The following is a 21209-nucleotide window of genomic DNA, read 5'->3' as shown; positions in this document are numbered from 1 at the left end:
ACTGTTCTCTAGCATTATTCAAGAAGAAAGTGTCCATTCTTAGCCATTACATTACTTCCTCTGTAGGGGTGATACTTCTATATCTACACTTATATAATTATTCTGTAATATTTGGAAGTTATTTCTGTTCATTCAGCTGTGCAGCACACAAGGCTCTCTGTAGTCAATAATTTTATCAGTCCATCTTCTACAATTGCTCCTTAGTGAGTGCTCTCTCTCTTTGTTTTCTCTGAGCTGAACAGTCACTAACCCTTTTTTTCCCTTCTTCCCAATGCAGACAACAATAATTTGGGATGCTCACACAGGAGAAGCTAAACAACAGTTTCCTTTCCATTCAGGTAATTCCTGTGGAATTCAAATTAGTAAAATTAAATACACATTTTAATTTTGCCAGTCTAACTCATCCTTTTGTAAGAACCTGTCTGCCAGAGGAAAGCAAATTTTGAACCAGGATTTTTGTGCCTTAGCTATCCTGAGTTTTGTGGGTTTGTCTCTTTTTCAGAAAGATGGGTTTCTGTGAGAATCAGTTTTGAAAGTCAAAGTGAACTCTACGAGAGGATTTATATATCAGCTGTGCCTGCTCAGCTGAACGTTTGTACCATTGTCTATGTGCTTAAATAGTATCAAGGTTAATATGGAGACTTCATAAAGAAGCAAATGTGGATCTCTCAGCAGCTTGCATTCACCACTGCAAGCATGAACGTCCTCAGGAATTTCTCAGCTTTTAATTTTGACTTGAAGTTCTTCTGTATTGCTTTGTCTAATTATCAGAAGTCAACTGCCAACACTGAGTTCCTAAACCTTACTTGGACAGTCATTTGTGCATCTTGTGCATCTTCTTTTCAAGAAGATGGGAGTTGTCACAGATACTGAGTAATTTGGAGTAACAGGCAGTCATTGATGTAATCTTAAATTCACCTGAGACCAGACTTTTAAGAGGATGACTGAATTCATGATGCAAACCTGATAAGTTGTCGCAATTAAATATTTTTGATGGGCATAGTCAAACTGAGCTTAAAGCCATCAAAAACATTCCAGATTCTGATGCTAGAAATGTTCAACACCCTGTGTGTTCGCTGTAACAAATCCATTTTTCATACAGCAGACTTACAAGGTGCTTACTGGTGTTTAAAAATATATTTATCTTGTGATTTTAAGAAGCTAATTGGCACATTTTTCAACTCAGTTTCTAGATGGTCTCATTCTCAAATTTTCACAGATGTTATTAATATGCAGTAGCAATAGAAACGGTTATTCGACAGAAAACAAAACATATGTCTGTGCACACAGCATATCCATACTGGGCATTTTTGTCACTCATCTTCTCGTTGATGTATCTATCAAAACTGTTCCACTACAGCAAATTTTGCACTGTGTAGTGACGTAGGTAATGAAATTCCTAGGCCTACTGCTTCCTAACTATTGATGTAAGTGGTTGTGGACTTAGAGCTGGGTTTCCCCTTCAGAATCATGTTCATTGAAGTGTGGCTGTCTTAGCAATGATGTGCATCAGGGACACATTGCTCCAGTCTCCTCTTAGCAAGTTGAAACGTGCCTCCATCTCCCAGTGCAATCTGTTGACATACACCTACATTAACAGACTTCAAGAAAAATTGTTACTAAGTGTGTTGTTTGTCTTTGGACCATGAGACACAACTGAAGTGGGGATGTGGAGAGGCTATTGTTTTTTCTCTTATTTCAAATATGTTTTCATAGGGAAGTAAAGCAGTTAGTTATCAAGACAATTGTTGATAGGCAAAAAGCATATGACCAAAAATAAACCCTGTAAAATCAGCAGGAGTCTTCATTCCTACATGATTTTAAAGACACAAAGACTTCATCTTGATCTCTTGTATCACCTGTTCACCAGAACAAACTTAACAGCAAATTACTCACTGTATTTGGCATCTGAAAACCTTGTTTATAACCTCAAAGTTTCTTAATGGCCTCTTGCCCTTACTTTTACTGGATGACATTCTAGATGTTTTTAAGCAATTGGCCAGTATCCTGTGTTTTTGGAGACACTTTGACAATTAAATTACTTGCGTAAGAAACTACATTTGGTGTTTTTTTCCACACCATTTTATGTAGTTATTTATCCAGTAAACATATGATTAAATACACCAATAAATGAATCAGTATTAATTACCAACACTATATGATTCAAATTATTCTGTAATGAAAATCCATTCCTTTAGTTGCCAGTGGCTCTCAGAAAATTACTTTTCAACTCATATGTATCATACTAGATATTAGCCCTGAAGGCATACAGCTATCAATGAAGACAGACTTTTTGTTTGCTCTGAAACAGTAATACAAAGCTTGCAGCAGGAGAAACAAAATCCTTTGCTGTTCCTGATGCTCATTCATGTTCATAGGAAATCTCAGAAGTAATCTGCCTTCCTCACACAAATTTCCTTTATAGTTCTGTAATACAGAAATTCCTTAACTGTCATGGAGATGTATTGGGCTTTTTCATTAGTATTCTAGAAAATATTAGTATATGATACAGTTTCAGCCCTCAGTTCTCACTTAAAGAGCTATCTGATGATTCAGAAGGTGATGTGGTTCTATCTCACTCTGCAGTTCATGAAAATCAGAACAGAAAAAAGCATTTAAATATAATAGGCTTGGCAGAACAGGTATCTTTTTACTTCTGTATTATAAAAGTGTTTCTCTAAACGTCTTTGAGTAAGGCATTTCTTGATTTTATTTTAATGATAAACTTCCATTATGCTGTTGCCAGGAAGAGATTCAACTTTGCTATCTAAATGGTGGTCTCGTTCTGACGCATCTGCTTTTCACCAGAGTGTGCAGAAAATGACGATTTCTGTATTTCAGCATGTCTTATGTTATCCTCTGGAGGGCAGCTAAACTCTTTCTTGGGGGGTAGGGGGGAAAAAGCACAAGCAAACTGTGTGTGAGGAGTCCCCACCTGCTCTTGTGCATGCTTTCAGTCTGCAGTGAAGTGCTGTAAAAGTTTGTGTTTTTTTTACATTTTTGCAAAGTGTGTGTGTTGCACGCAGGTGCTGGTTACATGTTTAGGTGCTACCTGTGTACAAAGTTTCATTAGTTCAATCTTCATTAATGCCAAACCCACTATGGAAACAACCTCTGATTTCAGATGGTCTTGACCAATGTACCTATTTTAAATCAATTCCCAGACAAATTAAACTGAACATAGATGTTACTGATCCATGCATGTGTCTTCACAGAACAACAGGTTTGCACTGGCTGGTGCATAAATACAGTATAAAGGAAGATGGCCACATGCTGCTTCTCCCTCCTGTATGCTGTGTCTGGAATTCGTAGGACCACTTTATGTGCTGATTCAACCCAGCCCCAGCTGAAATCATCCCCTTTTTTCAGAATTAGTTTTCTTCCAGCTGCTTTGTAGAACTGGCTTACAGAGGAATGCAAGGAGGGTGGAAGTGGACACAGGATGGTATTGCCCACTCTTACCCAAAAGATTCACAAATAGATGTACAAATCAACCAGTTTATCCAACTGCAAGAGAAAACATGGTGCCTTTCAGGCACTCCCTGTCATCCCTGTAACTAGTTGCAGGTAACAGGCCAAGGGACTAGTTTTTAGTCCCTGTGATCCAGATGGGTGACAGAAGGAAAATGATTTGGGCTGACTGTTTCTTTGCTGTGTTCCCTAATGTTCCTTCTGTTGTTTGTACTTCACAGCTCCTGCTCTGGATGTAGACTGGCAGAACAACACTACTTTTGCCTCCTGCAGCACTGACATGTGCATTCACGTATGCAGACTTAGCTGTGATCGCCCTGTTAAAACCTTTCAAGGACACACAGTAAGTTTAAGAAGTCCAAACTGTTGGTGGTTAAGTCATAGCTGCATGTAACAATGATGGCAGCTGATGTGTTTGCAGGGTGCATTCTAGCACTGGAGGTGTTATATCCCATTGCTTGCCTAAAAGCGTATTCTTCAGGAGTGAGTCACTGCCTGTGAGAAGGGATAAACTGTTCTAAATCATTGTAGGAGGCAAAACCTGCAGCTTAAACAATGAGACTATTTATATGTAGCACGAGCTGCAGACTGAAGGCACATAAATAAATAAGGTTTTGTTTTCCACTGGTGTATTTTCCTTAGTAAATGAGAACTATGAATAATGAGACAGCAGTTTACCTCCAGTCATTGTTCAGTTTTAGAATCTATTACATCTAATATCTGTTTAAGCTGTATTTTGTGCCTCTTTTCTTTAGTATTTAATGGCTGTCAAAGGCTATTTTTTCCTTCTTTCATTCATGCGAAAACTGCTATCAGATACTGACCTGCAATCTAAATACTAATGTCCAGACCTTGCTGTCTCCCCACAGAGGAAAAATTGTGCATCCTGAGACCTTTAGCTTGTCTGTGGTTAAAATAATAATGCACTGATATTTTGTGACAGGTTGTATGTTCCTACCAACAGAATGATGGTTTTTATGATTATATGAAACGCAGCATTTTGCACATGGACCAAAATTTGACTTGTAAATATCTGTACAGTTCCTTTTAATGATAATTGAAACAAGTAAAGTGGATCAAATAAAATTAACATATCTTCCAGGACTGTTTTCAGTGAGCCAATTTATGCTTTTTAAAAAACAGTATTTTCCCTCTTTGTGGAATGTTTCTTTCCCAGTGTTACTACATATACGTGACCCTGAAAAAAAAGCAAAGAAAACTTCCTGATTACCAAGGGGACACATTAGGCTTACTTAATTACGAAGTGCTAGAAAAATTGATCTGGAAAGAGTCATAAAATATTCAGTATTCCCTGCTGGATTTCATTTACACATACAGCTCTTTTTATAGAGACCTGTATTGTTGTATTGCTGCAATACTAAGAATAATCAACTCAGTAAAACTTTATGCCCCCCCCAATTTTTTTATTATAGATTTGTATCTCTGAGATCTACAGAATATTAACCTAAGACATACCTCAGTTTAAAAATAGGTTAATACTGTCATCAATCTCTCTTGAGGGTTTGAGGGTTTATTTAAATCATAGCATTTGAGAAGCATGAAAGACTTCGTACTAGAACACATATGAGAAGACTGTTTGTATGTATTGTCCACAAACACAAAGCGGTTACAATTCCTAGATGATGTTTAAATAGCATGTTATGGAAGCAGCACTTCTTTGTTCACTCCCAGAGCGATGGGGGCTGTAGTTTGCGGTTTAACTTGCTGTAGACATAAACCACGAGTGCCCTCTGCTGGGTGCCCAGTACCATGCAGGTAACCTGAATATTCACTTAATAAAATCGCTCTTTATTTCAGAACGAGGTTAATGCTATCAAGTGGGACCCATCTGGCATGCTACTAGCATCTTGCTCCGATGATATGACATTAAAGGTAATATAATTTCCATTCCTGATGTTGAAAAAGTAAAGAAAAAGGTTATTTCTATTTTTTACCTTTTCTGGAATGATATACTGTATGATTTAAAACTCTTTGTGAACAATAATTTTACTTTATCCTGTATTTCTTAAAGCCAATGTAAAAGATTAAACATAGAGAAGCAGTCACTGGGAAAACTGAAATATCCTATCCAGATAAGTGTCAAGTGACTGATATGTCACTGTCACAGAATATTCACAGCTTAAATATACACATAGATATAGATATATACATACATATCTATGCATATATATAGATATATACAGCTACTTGCCTGGCAGCAGAAGCTCACTCCCTATACCAAAAAGCAGTCTGTTGGTTAATCTTTGAGAAGAATATAAAAATAAAAATAAACACTTTTCCCTTTAGAGTCTTTTTGTCTGAAAGTAATTTCTTTGGAGCCATCTGATTATTATTATTTTTTTTTTTTTTTTTTTTGTAAAGCCTTGGACTAATCAGTGGGGCATACATATTCAGAGCCCAGCAAAAAATCTGAAGTGCTCTCTGAAGACGCCTATCCTTATCCATTACCTGTACAGGAAGCCTAAGGCAGCTACACTGCTGATTTACGTGCCTCTGTTAGGTGCCTGAAGGTAGAGGGATCCATCTGGCTGGGAGATAGCACAGGCTGCTCTACCAGCACAACTGGGCCATTGCACTGTGCCAGCAAAGTATTGCTAATGCAGGGAGAGTCTGGGCTTGCCAAAATGCTTTTCACTCTAGAGCTCTAAAGCCCAAACTCCTCTCGGTCTCGTTCCCTCCCCAGCTGCATTAGATGAAGTCTGTGTATAGGAATAGCTGTATATCGTAGCAGCAAAGCCCTTTGGTTGGACTTCAGAGCTAGGCCACCACTGCTGTTGATGTATGCTGTTCCCTCTGAGCAAAGCAAACATCCCAGGCAAGATACAGTTCTGCAAATACAGTTCTGTAATACAGATTTCTCATAGCATGGTTGTGTTAATTAAGGCTCATATCTCTTTCTACTGCTGATTGGAACAGGTAAAGCAAGAGGCATTTCTAGTACACACACAGCTTGTGTGTAAGAGTGGAAACAGAACAGCAAAACTTGCAAATGTAGATAAGAGCTAGGTCAACACTGCAGTTAGGAATGTTTTCTCTTAATATGTAGCCACGTGGTACGTTCTGCTCCATTCTCTGCCTTTGCCACATACTCTCTGGGATCTTAATCCCTCCAGTTTCTAGATACGTTATTCCAGACTATTCAGAGAACTGGAAATTTACAGACAGTAGGACTAGGGATACACAAGGAGAGCACCTCGTTTGTTATTCTACCACAAAGCAGTCTTGTAGTGACCGATAACATCCTGCTAAAACATTCTAACCCAGGGGTAGCACATATTTTGGTGCCCATTTCCACACAGGATGTGTTTCAAAAAACACTGTGACTTGGTACCAGTTCAAATTTCTGGCCACTGAATTTGGCACCAGAGTTAATGGTTTGCTGTCACTGGCCTAGCTGAAGGCCTCTGTCACCTTGCAGTAATGGACACTGCAAGTCTTCAGACTATTCTTCTTCCGTTTCCTCTGTAAATTAGTCTTCTCTGGCTTCTTTATTTTCTCTTTTTTGGAGTATTTGATACTTTTCTACAACTTCTTGGAACATACTGCCTGTTAGCCATAGAATATGCTTAAGCTTCCTGTAACATTTCCAAAAGCGGACGGGTATGCTGCTGAAAATTCAGCATTAGAGCACATCATTTCCCTCATAGTGCAGATTTATAACAAGTGAGTTAAATTTTTCCTACATTCTCAGTATCTTTCTGAAACTGCCTGACCAATTTTGAGTTATTTGGCCTGCTGTGAATTCACTTATTCTTGTTTCCTCAGTTTTCTAAGATTTACTAAATTACCTGTCTTCTTTATTGGGCATATTCTTTGTCTCATACCATTTTGCAAAGTATTTGGCCATGTAATACTGCATACGTAGCTGATCTTGTTCCATCATCCAAGCTGTTAAAAAAACACCAGGAAAACAGAGTTTGGGAGGAATAGGAAAATCTGCCCTGGCTGCTGACTGACATAAGAGAAAATTGTTAGGTTCTAAGCAGTTACAAACCGCTTTATTCTCATTCTTTAAGGTGAATGCTATTGTAATCGGTGACTTAAATTGCAAGTTAAGCCTCTCTAAATAGAAAACCTTCAGCTTCTGTATGAAAATACCAGTATAGGCTATGGACAGTACAGTGGCTATTCAGTTCTGATCTATTGAATAAGTACTATTCCATGCGTAGCACTGGCCCCAAATGGGGTTATTCTAATATGTGCATTGTAGGTGCCAAGCTGCTGTATTAATAAATTCAGATTAGGTTATGTTTATGTGTATACGTGTGTTTCAAGATATTACATTTAAAAACGGCAAGAAAAACATGGAGTGAACTGAAATAGTTCAGCTGAGATTAACACTGCCATTTTTCCCCCTTCATAATTACCCTGACTTAGATTTGGAGTATGAAGCAAGATACCTGTGTACATGACCTTCAGGCTCACAGCAAAGAGATTTATACTATCAAATGGAGTCCTACAGGACCAGGCACCAGCAACCCAAACTCCAACATCATGTTAGCAAGGTAAAAATAAATCTTACCCTGTTTCTTACCTAAAAGAGTTGTCTTTTTGATGTGTAACTCCACCATTGCCTTGCTGTCAGTCTTCCTGTCTACAATTCTAGTAAGCCATCTGCTGATAACATTAAAAATATTTGTAAATCAGGGAGGTTACAAAGGGAGAAAAATCATATTTGAAAAAGATGAAAAAGGGGAGAATTGAGTCATATGATACTTAATTTTTTAGCTGTCTTAATAAAAAAGATTGTAAATGTAGCATCATACCTTCACATCCAGCATCCAGTTGTTATGAATGACTGTGTTTAGTGAGACAGATGGCAGCCCACTAAGCCAGTTGGAATGTGTTCCAACAAGGGTCATGCAAATCACCTGAGCAGATACTGACAATTTTTACAGTCTTGTTAACTAATCGAGAAATGCGTGGATAATCTTTAAAATTCCCCTTTAAAATCTGTTCATAACGCTTTGAGTTTAGGAAATATGTTTACTCATAGAATGCCAATTGATGGTAGTACCATGGGTTTATGAATTAAGAATTGTGTTGATTTGTATGTATTTTACTCCTCAGTCTGAGAGTAGACAGGGAAGAACTTGGATTTCTTGGAGTTGTTCTTCTAATATCATTTTTAATACCAATTATTTCCCTAGCTTTTCTCTAAACCCACAGTTGGGGATTTAAATAGATTGTTGGGAAAAAAAAATGCACTGAAACAAAATGAAAAGAACCACAGTTCTAGAAAATTGTGGAATGATAATTTATTAAATAGTAAAGTCATTAAGGACTGAAATTTCTGTAGAACAGTTTATCCTATTAATGACAATATGTATTTTACCCTCCTGAATAATAGCAGACAGAATCTCAGAAAGAGGAGTGTGACCCTCTTTGGGCTTGTGATCTGATCCCCTGTACAATAAATACCCTCTTTACATGTTAACCCTAGTTAAAGGGTTCACATGTAAGAATTCAGTTCTGTAGATAACAGTTCTTGTCGTTCAGAACGGAAAGTCTACAGTGTTCTGCTTTTCTGCTTGAAACATTTTCTGCTTAGCCAAAAAAATCTTGTGGTATTCTCTTCAAATGTTTACAGCATCAAACTGCAAATGGATTAACACACAAATTAAAACATGTCTTGTGTTCAATGCATCTTGCAGTGCTTCATTTGATTCCACTGTTCGGCTGTGGGACGTTGACCGAGGAGTCTGCATCCATACGCTAACAAAACATCAAGAGCCTGTCTACAGTGTAGCTTTTAGTCCCGATGGAAAATATCTAGCCAGTGGGTCCTTTGACAAATGTGTCCATATATGGAATACTCAGGTACTGTTTTGAGTCACACAAAGCACATCTGTTTTAGCTGACACATTAATAGCAAAATCCCAAATGGAAAATACATGTACCTCGGCAGTGCGTGACCTGCTAGCCTGGGTGAACCTGATTGTACTGACCGATAACAATTGCAGCACAGCTGAGTCACTCAGGTGGAGTGAGGTGACTGCGCAGAACATTCTGCTAAAGCTTCTTTGTATGCCAAAGCAATAGCATACATGAAAATAACCACATCACGGTGTGCTGCCAGTTTTGTGGAGCAAAGATCAGGGTTGGTTTGTACGAATATGTGATTCTTACATTTAGTAACAAGCTGAGTTCAGATGCCAGTCTGATGCACCTGGCTTATTCCTTGTGGCAGTGAGGTAAAGGATATACAGCCCGGGCACTGCGGATACTCTGGAGGAGAGTGGGGCAGTTGGTGTTTTTTCTTCCTAGTCCCAGGAAGTTCTTACGTAGTAGGTGGTAAGCACTGGGAGCAAGCTAAAAGAACTAAGCTCTGCTTTCCTGCACACAGTTGTTTTCTCCTGAAAGTGCTCTGTACGTGATCTGCATGTACTTAGAAACTGGAAGCTCTCCTGTTAGGTTGATCTTATGCATGGAGATGGAGATGGAGATGGAGATTGCATGAAGAACTTAGGGAAGCCCCAGTCTCTCTCACAGTGTTGCCAGAACTGCCTTATGCTTTCACAGACTTAATTTAGGATATCAATGCCTAACAGCTGGATTAAGCAATAAACTTTAGAGAACACCTCAGCTTAACTCCCACAGCTAACACTCTCAGCTTTACTGCTACAGAGTTGACAAAAATAGGTGTTTTTGAGAGCCATATTGTAAATTGCTTTCTGGAGAAGCTTGTTTCTCTCCAGTATCAAAGACCAGTTTCCTAACTTGAGCATCTTACCAAGGTGACTGTAGTTAGGTAGTTAGGTGATATGAGTAGCTCGCACGTGCCACCACTGTCATTTCTTTGATATAGTGCCACACTACAGAGAAAAAGGGGAACTTCCATGCTGAATGTTTGCACGCTGTTTTGCTTTGTAGAGTGGAACTCTAGTACATAGCTACCGAGGCACCGGAGGCATCTTTGAAGTCTGCTGGAATGCTAGAGGAGACAAAGTGGGAGCAAGCGCATCAGATGGATCGGTAAGAAGCTTTACATGCTGTAAATGTTGGGCGAAGGTTTCTCTTTTGGAGAGTGTCCAAAAAAAAGCAGATACCACATTGCCTTTTCTGGACAGTGCTCAAGGTGTAGACAGCTCAATAAAGAAATGAGTAGTTCATAGGAGTATATTAAAAATGCTCCTGCTTTGAAAGGGTTTGAATACTGGGAGGTGGTACTTTTATTGGAAATGAAGAATGCCTCTGGAATTGGTGAATATTGCTGAAGATGGGAATAAATTTAAATACATACTTGATAAGAACAACAATAGTGTTGTTTCTATCATTACTCTTCTCATGTCTGTTCGTACTGAAGATCACAGCAGGCAACTTTCAAATAAAAGTTGTCTTGGGGCTTTCTAGTCCTACCCCACAGAAGAAATACAGCCTTGAATAGTAGCTGAAGGAGGAAGTTTGCAGCATGATGTCCAAAGATTTCATCTTGTGGTAAAGAAGTATTGCTGTAAAGACACTGATTATTACATACTATTTTTTTCTGTTAGTTACTTGATAAAAATTTCAGTTATAGCATGATCAGCTTGTAAAGGACACACATGTTATAACACACTATACAGCTTTCAAAATAACTCTGCAATGTGTCTGGCTGGCATAACTCTAGAGCAATATTTTTCAGCTGTTTTTAATGAAGGGTATGGTACACCTACAACATCATCCAGTTGCTTGAGTTGTGCCATCTGAAATGGTGCCATGCCTGGCTCCCAACAGCTGCTCCAAATGGACACGTGCCTGCCGTAGGTCCTGGATCACACCTGCCAGGCCTGGGCATGTATTTTAGAAATACTTCAAAAACTGAAGTGTTTAGGCAACTAAATAATGCCCATGGTCCTGTCGGGGATGCGCCACCAGAGTGCTTGTTTGTAATCTAAGGAAAGCCCAGCTAGGTGCTTAATGTACGTTTTTCATCTCTGATTTCTCCCATGTTGGCTTGTTCTCTTGCTTGTGTGCATGGAAACAGGCACTGAGACAGGCTGATGTGGAGCTTAGGATAGCTTAGCGTACAGCTGACTGTATCAGCTGGTGGACTGGGCTGTACATAAATAGGAATTCCAACTAACCTGCTGAAATGGTTCTTAATCCTGAGTCTTTTCTCTCTAGGTTTGTGTTCTAGATCTGCGGAAGTAAAAGTGAAATGTTTTAGAAGAAATTTCAAATGGACCAGCAGTGAATGTGTGGGGAGAAGCACTCTTCAAAACTATTCTTAACAGCTCCAGAACTGTACGAACTTGAACAAAGTTAGAGTGTACTGTGAAACCAACTCTCCCTGGCCACAGGTGTCTAGTATTTTGTCCGTAACCTTCATCAAGGAGTAAAAACACAGTCACTTCAGAGGGGGAGGGAATGGTTTCCACCTGGAACATTCAGCCTTGGAAGCATGAAGCCACCAGCTAGGCATTGCACTGTTTGGTTTGCGTCTGAGAACTTGCTCTGATGGCTGGGAAAAAAAAGCTGTGCCAAAAAAAAATTAATAAAAAAAAGAAAAATGCTGTGATAAACCAAAAGGGAAAAAAAATCCTCCTCCATGCGGTGTCGTATTTTTTCCTTCCAATTTGGACACTACAGTTGCTCTCCCAAAGGACGTTCAAAGACCAGTTTGTACTGATGAAATGCTCAACTTTGTAATCACAACACTTTCTATTTTCTAGACTACTTTTTTTGTTCAGTGTTTTTTCTATCAGCTGGAATATTACAGCCTGGAGGATCCCAGGCTTAGGATGAAACTTTTGTTTTCCTTTTATTTCTCCCTTCCACTCCCGACTTCTCCTTCCTTTTTTTCTCCTCTTTCTTCTTGCCCTTTTTTTTTCTTTTTTTCCCTGTATGCCCATAGTAGATGCAGCCAGGTGGACATGACAATGAAAATTTTTGACAGACTGCTTCTCCTCTCCTCTCTTTCTTTTCCTTTCTTTCTCTCCGTTTAAAAGAAAAAAAAATCCTCCATGCTTCAGATCTTAGCGTCTCAAGGGCACTTTCAGCAAATTGTGTAATAAGTGCTTTATATAAGAATGCAGTGCTGGGGAAGATTTTTACAGGAGAAAGATGACTTTTAACAGAAAGAACCCAGTGTATTTTTGGAAAAAAAATATTTTTTATGTTAAACACAGTTTTAAAAGCCGAAAATGGCCACCAAATGTAGACCAGTTGTGTAATTCAAGCAGAAAGAATGACACAGAGTCCAAGGAGCATGAAAGATGCAGTATCCTTTTCCTCTTCTCTCTCAGAAAGTGCTGTAGGACAAAACGCTATTTGATACAATAAATGCCCGTCATTTACTGAGACCTCTTCCAGCAGCCAGACATTTGTATGGTCTCATTCCATTTCTGTGGCTGTTTGATGCTGTACACTTACTAAAAGGAATCCGTAAGTTTGAGACCATAAATACAGCATTCATTTTCTCGAGTGCATATTTGTGTTTATCCTTGGTGACCAGGGGAACACAATCGTGCATCTTCTTCCCTCCAGAGACGGTTCAGGTTTCACGCAGAAGATGCGTTTGGCAGGCAGTGCTGTCCTCCTCTACTCACCCACGCAGCTGTCTCTGTTCCAGTAAGCCCGTGGGGTTTCACCAGTGACTTGATGGGACCAGTCGGACCAAACGTGCTGGCTGTGCCTGTCGCTGTTACGCGTGGACTCGTGCCAAGCTCCCAGCCAGCTCTGGTCAGCGCACACCTACAGCTGGGCTCTGCCATCGCGGCTGGCGGTACGTCATGCTGCTGTCAGCCTCAGCCCTGCCTGCTCCCCGCCTGGCGAGGAAAGCTCTGGGCCTGCCTCTGGAGGTAGGCTTGGCTTCGAGCATGTCCTCAGTGGGGTGCTCAGAAGACATCGCAGAGCTCTCCACTAGGCGAGGACGTGATTTATAACCTATTTCTCAACACATAAACCACTGTGAACTTACAGTGGGTGAAACGATCGGAATGACAACAAAGACTTCCAAAGCACCGCCTGTCGGCTGGGACGCGATTTCCTTGCTGCGAGCTCGACATCCGCAGTGACGCCTGCCGAAGATTTCTGTACTGCAAGAGCAAACGATGGATCCAGAGAAGCCACAGGAAAGCCAAAGGCAGAGTTAACTGAAGTTGGTGGAAACTCCAAGGCAGCCTCGGGGTGGTGGTGGCCATTATTTAGACAAATCCTCAGACTGGTGTCTCCTCTAGCCTGCAGGCCAGGATTTGTAGGATGGAGAAAAGGAAGCAAGAGAGCCCCCTTGGAATCACAGCACATTCCCACCCAGTCGCCACTTCTCTCACAGAATCTTCCCTTTGATCTGACCACAGCTGCCGAAGTGGTGATTTGATCTGAGGAAGAGCAAAACCAGAGCCCCAGTGCAGAACTGGTGGTGCGAGACCCGCCAAGCATCACGGCATCAGGGAAGTTGTATGTCCATTTTTTCTCCTGTGTTTTCCTCGCTTTACACTTCATATCTTTACAGCTTCTTAGTCCTTTCAGTGGAACTTGCCACTGCCAGCTTCAGCTGCTTTTCCTAGAGACACACATTGGGGAAGGAGAAAATAATGAAAATAAGTAACAGCTAACAGGGTTACCTGGTCCTGAGGGGAAAACGGTCACACAGGATTCTGGTTCTTAGTTACAGTTAGGCTTGTTTGTGATTTATATCAAAGAATTGGACACTGGAAGGTACCAGGGATTATTTTTGGTGTTAAATGTGTCTATGTGTTGTTTTCAGCCTTCTGCTCCAAGAGCGTGGCTGTAGATGACCACGGCACAGTTTTGCACTGGTTTGTAACAACGAGCACACCTGCTAATTTAAAGTCACTACTTATAAAAGGAGTACTCACTAGGAGAGAGGCTTGAATCTGAATACAAAGGCTTAACATGGCTTTCTGAAGCGCAGCTGGGTTGACGATTTGAGTAGAGTCATTGCACATCCGTGGCTGGCTTCCTAAGCTGCCTCTGAGTGGCGTTCCTGAGAGCAACTCGCAGAAGCTCCCGGCCCGCAGGCAGTGGGGGTGGCATGGACGGGGCCCGGGGCTGGGCTCTGCCTTGTGCTGCGCCTGAAGAGGCCAGGCCTCGGGGATCAAGGAGATCCGAGCCCAGCTGCAGCTCGGCTCTGCCCCACGGCCACCTCCGTGCACGGCCCCCGCTGTGTCTCGTGCCACGAGCAGCTGCTGCAGGTAACGCAAGGGGGGTCAGCACGCGTGCTTCTTCTTTCTTTGTCCTTCTCCCACGCTGTCGGTGAGAGCATCGTCTTTCCCCTGCCAGTCCGCGTGGAGGTAAGAAGCCAAGAGCAGCCAGGTTTCAAGATCAGTCGATTTGCAAAACCTGGGCATGAGGGAGGCTGCCCTCCTGGGAGGTCTCTGGGCGGACCGTCAGATAGGAAAGCAGCATACGGGAGAAACTAACAAAATTCACCTCTCATCCCGTCCACAAGACCCTAAAGATCAGGAAAACCATCAAAGATGTAGTAGTAGACAGTCTTCAGGCGCAACGAGGGCAGCTATTGAGATTAAGGAAGCCTGAAGACGTTGTGAAGTCTAATCCTAGCCTAGTGGGCTGCTTTCTTTGGGACGTGGGCAGTGGGGAGAGCAAAGCTTCACCAGGCTTCAGGTGGAGCTCGAAAACTGGAGCTGCCCTCGGGGAGCTCTTGCTTTCCTCCTGGCTGCAGCAGCACCTCCAGGCCAACACCGCCCCCGGACAGAGCGGCAAGAGGCAGCAGGCGGGTGGGCTTCAGCAGGGCTTCACCCAGCGCTTTTTGATCATTTTGTTCATGGCTCTTTATAATGGAAGAGAAACTGAAAAACAAAACAATGAAGTGACCGAACAGGATTGTGAAACATCAAGAGGCTTACTGGATTTTTGTCGTTGCTGGCTGCCTGGAACTGGCCTTGAAGTGAAAAAAAAAAAAAAGTTTCTGAAAAACCACTCAACTCTGTGGGCTAGAAGGATACTGGATCTTTTATGTAGCAAACACTGGGTCCCTTATGGGGCACTAACGGGCCTGACTTACAGGGTTATACACACATTAACCCCATGCTACATCTTAGAAATTTCCTTTTAATTTGTTAAAAAAAGAGAAAAATAGCTAATTTTAGAGCCAAGTGAAGTGCACTTTGTCAAATGTAAGGGTCTGCTTTGTTTTTGGGTTTCTTTTTTCTTTTTCCCTTTTTAATTTTTCCTCCTTTTTTCCTCCCTTTGCCTTTTTAAAAGATGTGGTTCTTTGTCAATTGCAGAAATGTTCTTTCAGCCACTCACTGAAATTCTGAATTCTGGCTTCTGCAGTTTTTATTGTCTGTGTCAGACTTGCAGCCAGACTTGGTTCTCATTTCAGCATTTCCCAGGTTCTGTTGAAACAACATCAACCCTTATTTTGTTTCTCCCCCACCCACACTTTCTTCAAATTCACCTTGTGTATTGTAGCTCATTTGTTTTAAGGAGAGAATCAACAGATCATATTCAGTGTCTTGAATAAATTGCTATATTTTGATATTAGAGAATTCTGTGCGTGTTGTTCCTTATTCTTTCTGCTGGTTTGCATCCTGTGTTTAAGAGCTGGGGTCGGGTGAGTAAATGATAACATGGTCATTGTTCCAATTTCATTTTACCCCAATTACGCATTTTTGGACTTCCTTTCTTCTAAAAGGAGCAAAAAAAAAAGTGCAGTACGAGGCATTGAGCAGCGTAAATGGTAAGGAACTGATCTAAGTAAGACTGAATTATGGTACTTGGAAGAAAAGTTTCCTCACAAGGAAATTTCTCCAGATAAAATAAATGGGACTCATGGTGGAGCTAAACGAATTGTTAATCTTTTCTTCGCTCTGTCAAGGCTTTAAATTCAACCTTGCTTGGGCAGCTGGAGGTTCTTGAAGGACTCTGGCATACTCCAGCTCATGCAGTGGTGCTTTGGTCCCTCTGCTCAGCCATAATCAGAGGAGTCTCGAAGAGGGTCCCCTTGTCCTCCGACAGGCACCAGCCCCAGGACTGCGGGATTCCTGCAGCCTGTCCCTCCGACAGCGCTGTCTGCCCGGGGCTCACAGCGCCAATGGCTCACAGACACGGTGGGGTTTCTTAGCTTCAACAGGACGAGTGTTGCGTGACTTTTATTCCACAGAAATGGGACCCACAGTACATGTGGATTTTTTGCTTTGTTACCGTGTACCATGCTGACCATTTGCCTAAGCTAAGGCTTAAAGATTGTCAAGAGTCAGCATGCTCTAATGCTCAGATCAAACAGTCTTATGTGTCACATCATCTAATATTTGGGTATTTAAGGACCTAAAGCCTTAAGTTAGAATTGATATGCAGTATTTGTGAAGAGTCAAGTGTTAGGAAAAACAGTATGCTGCTGATCCTAAGAGAATGGTTTTGGTTGGAAGGGACCTTAAAGACCTCCCAGTTCCAACCCTGTGCCATGGGCAGGGACACCTCCCACCAGACCAGGTTGCCCAAAGCCTTATCCAGCCTGGCCTCGAACACCTCCAGGGATGGGGCATCCACAGCTTCTCTGGGCAGCCTGTGCCAGGGCCTCACTGCCCTCTGAGTGAAGAATTTCCTCCTTGTATCTAAGTCTAACATGTTATAGTTTAAAGCCATTACCCTTTGTCCTATCCCTATACCCCCTGACACGGAGTCCCTTTCCAGCTTTCCTGCAGGCCCCCCTTAGGTTCAGGAAGGCTGCTAAAAGGTCTCCCCGGAGCCTTCTCTTCTCTAGTCACGATCATCATGTTACCACGTTACCAAATATTCAAAAAAGAGAAAATAATGCTGTTTTTGTCTCAGTTCATGCCCTGAGATTTGTACAGCATTAATATACAATTAATTCCCTGTAACTGTCTGAGTTGAATGCAATAGGGCAAATAAGTTCAGCTCTCATGCAACCACAAACCACCTGCACTCTTCATAAGTTTCTCAAAGAGCAAGTGAGCTACGGAGAAGAGTGAGCCACTGCGGGTCTAGAGCTTTAACACACAGCGCTGCATAAAAGCTGTCACTTCACCTGCTTCTTAATAAATGCTATGTTATAGTCCTGCTTTTAGTCACATCATTTCCAGGCGTGTTTCAAGAAAATGCACTGCTGTCAAAGTAAAACTAAAACTAAAGCTGTTTTTCCTTTATTTATCCTACAAATATTTACTTAGCCTGTAAACTGTTTGGCAAGCAACACTGGAAGCATTGAGCAGTCCTAAGCACCTGCTTCTCGCTCTTGTCAGGGAGCAACACAATAAAAGGGTATTTGTTAAGCTTGTTCAGGGAAGGTGTAATACCACAGCACGGCACTCGAAACCACTTATTTCCCTGCCATCTTTCTGTATCATTTCCCATAAAGGGAAAGATCAATGTCATCCATTAAAAGCCCACACAAGTTCATATCTAAGCTCCATGCCCTGGAAAGCAATTTTTAAAGCACTGAAGTCTCTCCAGTGAAGAAATGACTCACGTGGCAAGAAATGTATCATCCTTGCTGACTCTTTCCAACAGGAAGGAAGATCTTTGCTTCCTTAGAGATAGTTTTTTTCTACTTCCTTTTGAATGTATCCACAAAACTGAAAGAATACAGAACCTAATAACTGCAGGAAAACAGCTACAGCCTCTTTTCCTGCTGCAACGTCCAAATTCTACCTTCAAAGAAGCAGCCCTGACTTCACTGTGTGAATCACTGGTATCTATTGCAATACAATAGGTCAAGGAAAGATCATCTCTTTCCAAATCCTTTCCATTACAAACCAGGACAAAATTGGCATCCCAGTCTTTCATGGGAGTGATTCATCACTGTAAGAAATGTGCAACAAGAAAGGCTTCAAGCTGAGCACTGATGTCCTGCACTTCAAAAACTCAGGCTTACTTTTCCGGGCCTCTAAAAGTCAGTGGAGTCAGGAGAGAACTGCACCCCTGCACACTGTTGCAGTTGCTGAAAATCTCTCAGCAGTTTCTCAGCAGAGGTAAAGGCAGAAAGGTCGAACCCTTAGAAGGGTTTCTGAGACTTCCTGCAATCCCTGCAGCTGCGGTGTCCTGCCGGAGGGACCAACAGAGGTGTCGAGTGCAGAGAACACCTCCAGTTACTTACGACCCTTACAGTGGTGGGATCTCAGGCTCCTGAGAATAAGAGCAATCTGATGGAAAAAGTCTGTAGAGTGATGCCACTACCACTCTTTTAAGTCCTGGACAACGGCTGCTTGTCAGCTTCTTTCCCAGAGGCTGGTCTGGGGAGAAGCTTGAGCAGTTGCAGTCCAGTAACACGGCCGTGTCTGATCGTCCGCCCACTCACCCTCCTCCACGGAGGAGGACACGAGCAGACAGCCCGAGGCTCGGTCAGCCCACACCCACACAGACACCCACTGTGTTTTATAGCCACATTAAAGGTCTGAGCCTCATGACTTGGTCAGGGAATACAGATCAAAGCAATTAATAATCAAACCTTCCTAATCCACCAGCTTTTCAAATGGCAATCCTACTTGGGCCTGTTTCAGCACAGAGACATTTCCAGGTTAGGGTAATATCTATGGAAATCTTCTCACAGACAGGAAAGATCAGCCTGTGACACAGAAAATCCAAGATCTCATAAAGAAAAAATTTTTAATTGTCCTGGTACAAATAAAAGGATTCTGTGCTTGCAAAATTTCTACAGATTCAGATGTATTTTTCCAAGAAAATGGAAGTGTTTGTATGGGAATAGCCACCATTTCTCATCTCTGCAGAAGGTCCAAGAGCCCTCCTGAGGCTAGTGAAGCTTAACAACATACATCACTGAAGACCCCTTACCAATAAAAGCTGTACTTATCAAAACAAAACAGCAACTTGCTGCCTGCTTTTTCTTTCCATAGCACTAATGAAGTGAGAAGAAATGATCACAGCTCAGGTGGGGAGAGAGGAGCCAGCTTATGTGCAGCCTCAAGTAGTGGAGAGCTTGTCCCACAGCTTTCCCAGGAGACAGCATGTATTTACATAACATTTACTTTAAAGAACAAAACAAAACAAAACAAAACAAAACAAAAAAAAACACCCAGCTCTATTTCTAGAGCCAAATCCATTCCAGTAGGAACAGAATTCACAGCAGCATCTCCAGCAGAACAGAAAAAAAAAAAAAAATCATCTCATTGTCTCATTACATACCACCACTGCACCACTCCTTTCCACTCTCTGAACCACAAAAGGCTTGAGGCTCGTTGCTCCTGAGCGTGGCCTTCAGTGGAAAGATGAGCTGACCAGTTCCCAAACTAAAATTAAATTTAAAATTAAATTTAAAATTAAAACATTTTAACATTTTAAAATAATTTGACTGTATTTGTTAACACTGTCAGTCTCCTTGCTATGCCCTTTTATGCCTTGGGCTTGGGAAGATATTATTGTACAGAAAGAACAGTTTGCCTGGATTCTTTTCTAAGATGGACTTCTCCTTTGGACTTGCTTCGCCTGACCAAATTTCCTACAGCAGCCTTTTGAAGGTCCAACTAAGAATTACTGCCTGTGCTGGCTGAAACCACCACAGACACAAAAATGAACAACAACAACAACAACAAAAAAAACACCACAGTTGTCATTGGATAACGGCCCTGAAAAAATGCAGAGGAGACAAAGCAATGTCAATTTAATGAGAAAACGTTGCTGGATTTTTTATGGAGTTTTTGAAGGGTATTTGGGGGAGTGTTAGAAAAATGCATTTTAATGAAAATTTAAGTTATGGTAAACAGAAACTTTGCTTACCATTTCACTAGTGCCTTCTGCTTGTTCTTTTTTTTTTTCAGTAAAAGTTGTTAATATTTGGGCAAGAACCTCAAAAAAGTTCTACCAACAAATGTAACTTGTAGTTCAGCCAACATCAGAAATTACGATGTTATAGTGCTAAAAATCAAGGAGTATTTAGGCATGTGTGTATGTGTGTGTGAGAGAGTGTTGCAGAAATATGTGTTGTTTGTGTAGCGTGCCTGAATATTTCTCATTTTCTTTCGCAAGTCTCTACAGGACCAGGACAACGGGCAATCCCACAATTTTAGAGGTATGACTGGCATCTCACCTGGAATAAAATGAATGCAGTAAATGTGTATCTATTTTGTGATATCCTAGTAAAATAAGCTAAAGCAATGTATAGCATTTTTGTCACCCAGTATTGCAACAAGATGCACAAAATCAAAAATAGCTCCTTTTCTTTAGCTAAAATACCAGAACAACAGTAAATTAGGGAGCATACTGAAACCTAACTCTGATGACACTACTACACTGAAGCAGCACTTTGAATGAAACCCTTTTGCTCCACCATGAATAAATATTCTTTTACCTGTGCCTTGTTGCATTTAGGTAGTGTTATATGGCTGTGAAATATCCTTGTGGTTAGGCTGGATCAAGGTCACAGGTGAACAGGAGTGCAGGGGCCACGAGCCTATGCGTATATACTGTACTTTTTCAGACAGTCAGGGTCACGCCTAGATCATCCTGGGTTACTTACAGCTCAGGTATTTCTGGTCTCCTTGCAATATAAGGGTTGTCTATTTGCTTACATCATGAAGACTGAAGTCTATATTTAGTATAGTTGATTCTGGAAGAAGAAGCTACATAACAGCTTCACATAGCAAGGAGGTCAGACAGGCTGTGTGTGGGAGAAAATGAAATATTTTGCAATTTCAAATTTTTTTTCCCCATTCTGTACCAATAAAACTAATACTTCTCATTGGTATCATAATAAATAAATAAATAAATAAATAAATAAATAAATAAATCAGGTTTTACAGGCACACAGCCAACAGCCTTACTTTCAGGCAGCA

General features: G+C 41.2%; 1 protein-coding gene across 3 annotated transcripts in view; it reads left to right on the top strand.

Moving 5' to 3' along the window:
* TBL1X (transducin beta like 1 X-linked) overlaps window positions 1-11985 on the top strand; it is a 197316-nt gene extending 185331 nt beyond the window's left edge. For all 3 annotated transcript variants that reach the window (XM_032186719.1, XM_032186710.1, XM_032186728.1), the window contains 7 exons: window positions 278-338; window positions 3693-3814; window positions 5290-5364; window positions 7870-7997; window positions 9147-9312; window positions 10366-10467; window positions 11599-11985. In XM_032186719.1, the coding sequence (XP_032042610.1) occupies window positions 278-338; window positions 3693-3814; window positions 5290-5364; window positions 7870-7997; window positions 9147-9312; window positions 10366-10467; window positions 11599-11625 (681 nt within the window). In that variant the 3' untranslated portion in view covers window positions 11626-11985. The remainder of the gene's footprint in view (window positions 1-277; window positions 339-3692; window positions 3815-5289; window positions 5365-7869; window positions 7998-9146; window positions 9313-10365; window positions 10468-11598) is intronic.
* The last annotated feature ends 9224 nt before the right edge of the window (window positions 11986-21209 follow it).

This window comes from Aythya fuligula, chromosome 1 (genome assembly GCF_009819795.1).
Source record: "Aythya fuligula isolate bAytFul2 chromosome 1, bAytFul2.pri, whole genome shotgun sequence".
Classification (NCBI taxonomy): Eukaryota; Metazoa; Chordata; class Aves; order Anseriformes; family Anatidae; genus Aythya; species Aythya fuligula.
The sequence above is the reverse complement of the archived record's forward strand: the minus strand, read 5'-3'. Positions and strand labels throughout refer to the sequence as shown.